This window comes from Falco biarmicus, chromosome 1 (assembly GCF_023638135.1).
Source record: "Falco biarmicus isolate bFalBia1 chromosome 1, bFalBia1.pri, whole genome shotgun sequence".
Taxonomy (NCBI): Eukaryota; Metazoa; Chordata; class Aves; order Falconiformes; family Falconidae; genus Falco; species Falco biarmicus.
In genome coordinates this window covers 57875206-57881205 of record NC_079288.1, presented here as the reverse complement: position 1 = coordinate 57881205, position 6000 = coordinate 57875206, and the positions used below count along the sequence as shown (strand labels likewise).

Genomic DNA, 6000 nt, shown 5'->3' with positions numbered 1-6000 from the left:
AACCCGTGTGGGTGTGTGGGCCTGCTTCGTTGAAAAGTTTGGGTTGTGCTCGTATGTCAGTCGATCCAACTGATTTCTAAGCTGCTGAAGTATGCAACTTCCTCTGTTTCTCAACAGTTTTAACTCTAAGTTCCCCAAGCTAGCAGTTTTCCTGGCCCCCTAACCATCGCCCAGTTCTCCTGGGGCTCTTGACCCGCGGCTGGTACTAGGGGCCATGTTTCACTGTGCTGGCTTTTCTGTCAGCTGATAAAAATGGCAAGGAAAGACAAGGTTCTGCAAGACAGACTTAGAGTGCATTAAATAAATATAAATTTTATTAAAAACACCCACATCTCAGCGTTATCAGGAATGATATAATAATAAACAGCTTTCAAATAACCTGCATTACATTACAATACTTACAGTATTTATAACCATCCTCAGATTCTTTTTATAGACATACCAAACATTTCATGAAAATGAATGAAACTGAAGTAAAAAAAAAAAAAAAGAACATAAGCATAGAAAATGCACACAGAAGTTCATTACCTTAGTGTCAAACTGCTAAAGTTTCCTACACAAGTTAACCACCAGCTTTAGAAGTGAACTTTATACCACTGTGCGTCAATCAAGATGAAAAATTCATTCAAGTAAAGTTGACACCACTCAGAAGCATCTTCAAGTATGGCTATAGTCAACCTGATAATCCTATACAAGCAATTTTATGTCTGCTTTGTCATTCGTTCCAACGGAGGCAGGGTTCTGTACACCAAAAATTACAGTTCGGGTATTTACAATACAAAACTGATTCACCAGCTAAGCTTCCTGCTCCTGCTGCCAGCAGTTTGGCAAATGACGGTGCATGGCATATTAACCAAACATCTACTATGGATTACATGAATAATATAGGAATTAAAAAAAAAAATCACCGAAAAAATGAAGATTTATAATGATTTAATTAATCTGACATATAACCATCTTTTTTTTTTTTTAAAGGCGAAACTTTTGTTTCAATGCAGTGGGTAAAGTCACAGACTGAAAATTAAAACCCCAAATTGCCATAATAAATATTTGACCATTAAACCCAAAGGCCTCCTTTGATTTACTCGAGTTAGGTTGTGATTCTGTTAGACAAAATTTCTTTTGACCAAACTTAATCTTACAGTATATTGCACAAGATACATCTGGGACATGGAGGTTTGTATGTTTAGGGAAGCCCTTGTACAGACTGTACCTTTTTTATATTTTATTTTATTCATTACAGTATCCAAGAAGCCTTGTTTAGAGAGTGACTTGAACAACTCTAGCAAACAGTCACTTGCCAAACCCCTGCCTTACGTTTTTCCCTTTAATCAGCTCAGTGCATTCTACTTTGTTTTTGTTTATTTGAAACAGGCAAAACATTCTAAATCTCTTAAACACTTTCATGACAATAAAAAGCTAATGAATTTACAAAATTAGTTTTAGTTACACCAATACATGTACAGAAAAATCAGAGAAGGGATTCAAAAGAAAAGCATTAAATCCCTGAAAAAAACCCAAAACAAAACAAAAAACCCAAGAATAATATATTTAACCTACATCAGCTTTACATACACACAGGTGACACGTTGGCATAGGAGAACATGAGCTGAAATATCCCTGAATTTTTAGGAAAAAAAAAAAAAAAAAGTTGAAGTTCAAGTTATACTTGCTAAAATGTCAAGTATTGAGAGATTTTTTTTTATATTTTTTTGTTTGTTTTTTTTTTTCAAAGGCTATTGGGGGAAAAAGATGGTATACAATATATAAACTTTCATACTCAGTTCAATATCCTATTGCCAAACTAGTGTTGAGGTATATGACAATTAGGAACATCACTCAAACCTTTTAATGTATTTTTTAGCTCACATTATGATATATTTGTAGCAGGCTGAGTAGCACCATGATGTGAATTCAGCTCAAAACCCAAATATATATAGATTTAATATTTTTACAGTACTAAAATACTAAAGCATTGCGTTAAAAAAAGTTTTGTTTACAATTTAATTTACTATACAACTCTCCTGCTTTTTTTTTTAATAGAAATTAATGATTTAAAACCACCACAGCAAGCCAGCTGCCTATTTTTTTTTTTTCTATTTAATCAACGGAATCACACAGAACTAACCCTGTTTCATTCATCTTGTGTAGGCATCAGTCTGCTCAATCTTCCTGGAAAAGAGGACACTTGCACCGAGAAATGACTTACACCACAATGTACATAATTATCAACACAAAAGCAGTCTGCCATTCAATATTTGAAGAGCATACAGGTCTTTAAAAACAGCAGAAGCTCAAGCTAATTAGTTGAAGTCTGTTACATGCTGCTAATTATTACCTGTGGTTAATATAAAATTCTTTCCTTAAAACTGTACATATTTGAGCAATGAACTTGTCATAATAATTGTAGAAAACAGTTTACAGTATAGCTGTGTGAGATGAGCACCAGAAAAACATGTGTTTTGTGTACTAAAGTATTCCCTTATATCCAGTAAGCCCCATTTTTACCATAACTGACTGTATTAAAAATGGATATGTAGCCCACTAGCAGATGCATGGCTAAAACAAAAGTATTTAAAAGCTTTTTTTAGTTTAAAAAAATTATCTTTGCATTTTAAAATCAAAGTAAACTTTTTTTTTTTTAATGTCTTAGTACCTTAGCATTGTTCAAGTTGCCAAGCTTAGGTAGACAAAGTGCTTTTGAAACACTATTTAAAAAAAAATATCTCTCTATATATTTTATTGTCCTTTTCTAGGACTTGACTGGATGAGCAAAATCCAGAGGTCTTTGTAATTCCCATATGTTAAAAAGTAAGCTTATTTTAACACCAGGTAAATTCAATACATACATGAATGAAAAGGTCCTCCTGTTGTTGAAGAACATTTGACTACATCATTGACATTTTGTTATAAAGGCATTAACTGTTGGACTGTTAAAATAAAGACACCATTCTCTTAGATAGCACCATGGTTTTAGAATATCCAAACAAATTCAGTGTTTTGCTGTCTATTCATTATGTATTATACTTATCTACTTTGTTAAATAAAATCAAGAGACTAATAAGATTACAGTAAAAACTGCATGTTAAAAAGCCATATTTCCAGTATTTCAGTACATCATAGATTCAGCACCAGATGTTATTTTAAGATTCCTGCAGTTGTAATACTACAGTATTATTTTTTTAGGGTTTTTTTTGCTCCTGTTCCATGACTATGCAAACTTGATGACATTAAAAGTGGCCACAGATGTGCAAAACTGTAAGAAAAAAAAATAATCCATTTGCAGATTACCTCTTTCAGTAATGGAGCCAGTGTTTTCAAATGTAAATTGTGAAACACTTTTTTTGTTTTGTTTTTGTTTTTGCATAGGATGCTTTGGTCTTGTTTCCTACATGCCATCTGTGACCACTTAAAAATCAGTGGAAAGTAAGTGCGCTAGTGAGATTACCTCTTTCTGCTGGTGTGCTGAGGCTTTTTCCACTGATGAGTTTCGTAAAAACACTGTTTTCTTCTCCACCCTTGCCTTCCCCAAAAACTAAAGAACTATCCTACTGACAAGGTGTTTTTTTCAAATGAGGTAACCAACAAAGGTGTGAAGTTAGATATATCGGTTGTAAGGCCCTGTAACCCGTGTAAAGGCATATGGAGATGTAGTTACTGTGGAGTCCGTGGTGACCGACAGCGTCCTTTGTGCAAGAGACTTGATGAAGCGCACATACGTTGGCTCAGAGGGTTCATGTGGCTCAGCAGGCTCCCGCTTTGCTTTCTTGCCGTAAGATTTCTGAGGCACGTAGTCTGGACCATACTTTTCACATTCCTCTTCTTTCTCTCTTGCCTTCTCAGCCATCTTTGCCTCCCACAGAGCCAGACCATGTTTTGGCTCGTTCATACTCTTGTGCTGGTAAAAGACAAGGGATATTCTGGTGGGGTGGTTCCTGTTGGGGTTTTTTAAGGGAGTCGTTGCATGGAGCTCACGTTTTGCGCACTCTATGAGAATTGACCCATGAGATGGAGCAACTGCTACTCCTCCAATTTCTGGATCCAGAAAGCTCTGTTCACTATCTGACCAGACATCATCAGGATCCTCTGCTTTTTCTGGATTTAGCACTTCAGTTTTATCTAAACCACCCTGGGGAGTAGTCCTATCATGATTTTGACCTGGAAGCATGTTAGACAAACCGTTAACTGCATGTGAAATCATTTCACTCTCCTTATTTTGGAGGTGCAGTGAATTAGGAGGACCACTAAACATACTTGGAGCAGAATGGTAATCATGTGCTAAGTGTGGAGGGGGTTGCACTTGATGATGTTCACTGGTTTTACTCGTGGAGGCATAATCCATGCTTGGATTACTCAGATTGGATTTTAACCTTGAAGCAACCTCCATAAAATGGCCGTCAGCCTCATGGGTGGAGTAAGAGGAAAAAGACCCTACGTGGTGTACATTTGGTCTAATGGTGCAATTACTGAAGGAGTCTACCTGCATATTTTGGTTTCCATAATTCAAGTACTTGGGACCAAAACTCTGGTTATTCCCAAACCTGTGCTGGTATAATGTTTGAATGGGTGGTAGGCTTAGTTTAGACATATGCTCTTGACTCTGGCAACTATACAGGTCCACGTGCTGATGCTGGGAAGGGTAGGAGCCCAAGTAAGAGGGGCAGTTGTCCATAGGTATGTTTCCATTGCATTGGTAGGGTGGATATTGGTTATTTTGACTTAACGATCCTGAATAAGGGTTCATGGGACTGGAAGAATTCAAATATGACCCCACAGGCTGTGATGAGGTTGTGTAGAGGTTCATGGGACTGGACCCTCCATAGGGATCTGAAGTGTATGAAGAGCTTGGATAAGCACTGGCTGGATTAGGCAACCTTACATAGAGATTTGCAGAACCTGAACCCGAGTAAGAGTTAACGGGATTTGACTGAGGGTTAGGGAGAGTGCGCTGTGGATGCTGCTGCTGCTGTTGTTGTGTGGCTGGTCCTGAAAGACGTAAAAGATCTGTAGATGTGAAAAGAAAAAAAACACACAACAAACAAGCTTTTTCTAAAAAAAAAACCACACCAAACCAACAAACTGCATACTTTATAGACTTTTCATGATACATATCGTTAAAATTTCTAAGGAAAGTGTATCACATGATACATTAACAGAGGTTCCCTTTCTCATATCTCAAATACCATCCTTGAAGATGCTGAATAAATACTAGGGCTACTCATCCATTTTGGCACATATCCAGTGAGATCAGATGCTAGTGGCAATGGGGAAAAAGAAGACAGTGCAATCTGTTCAGAGTCACATGAACAAAATCCAAAGAGTTGAATCATCATTTAAGTAGCCCATAAAACGCAGCATCAAAGCGCTCCCAAACAGCCATGCACAAGGTGACCTTCTTTTCCCCAAGAATAAATAATTCTTCTCATCTATATTAATAGAATTCTCTCAAAAAAGTTTCCCTAGCTTTATGCAGAAAACCAACAGTGACATTCACTGATAGAACAGTTCAGTAACAAGTGAGATTAACTGAAGACGTATGAGCAAAACCATCATTCACTAAAGTGAAATGGCATTGTTTAATGGTTACAACCCTAGCCTGGGTCATGGGACAGCTGACTTCTATTCATAGGCATTTCAGTGACCTTCTGGGTGCCCTTGGGTATATGGCTCTTTTCCTCTCTAAGAAACTTGCTGTAACAATAAAACAGTCACGATGAACTGCTTTACTCAGGACTCTCAAATCTACTGATGAAAGCTGCCAGGGCTTGTTAAGTGGATTTTTAAACTCTTACTCTGCTATGGAAAAACCTGTTCTACTTTTGGTCTTGAAGCAGAGCGCGAATGGTGGTAACAAGGTTAGGCTTGAATCCCCCTCAAATTAGGAGGTTCTCTGTAACAGTGGCAAACAGTGAGTGATGTGTAGGTCATTCTTTCTTTGGCAGCAGCATCCCACACTTGTCTTCATGGTTTCTAGCACTACTAGTCTTTTAAAGGTACTTT

General features: G+C 37.2%; 1 protein-coding gene across 1 annotated transcript in view; it reads right to left on the bottom strand.

Annotated features, from left to right (window-relative positions):
• Positions 1-286: 286 nt before the first annotated feature.
• TET2 (tet methylcytosine dioxygenase 2) overlaps positions 287-6000 on the bottom strand; it is a 74254-nt gene continuing 68540 nt past the window's right edge. The window contains exon 10 of the mRNA XM_056327816.1: positions 287-5004. Within this exon, the coding sequence (XP_056183791.1) occupies positions 3599-5004 (1406 nt within the window). The 3' untranslated portion in view covers positions 287-3598. The remainder of the gene's footprint in view (positions 5005-6000) is intronic.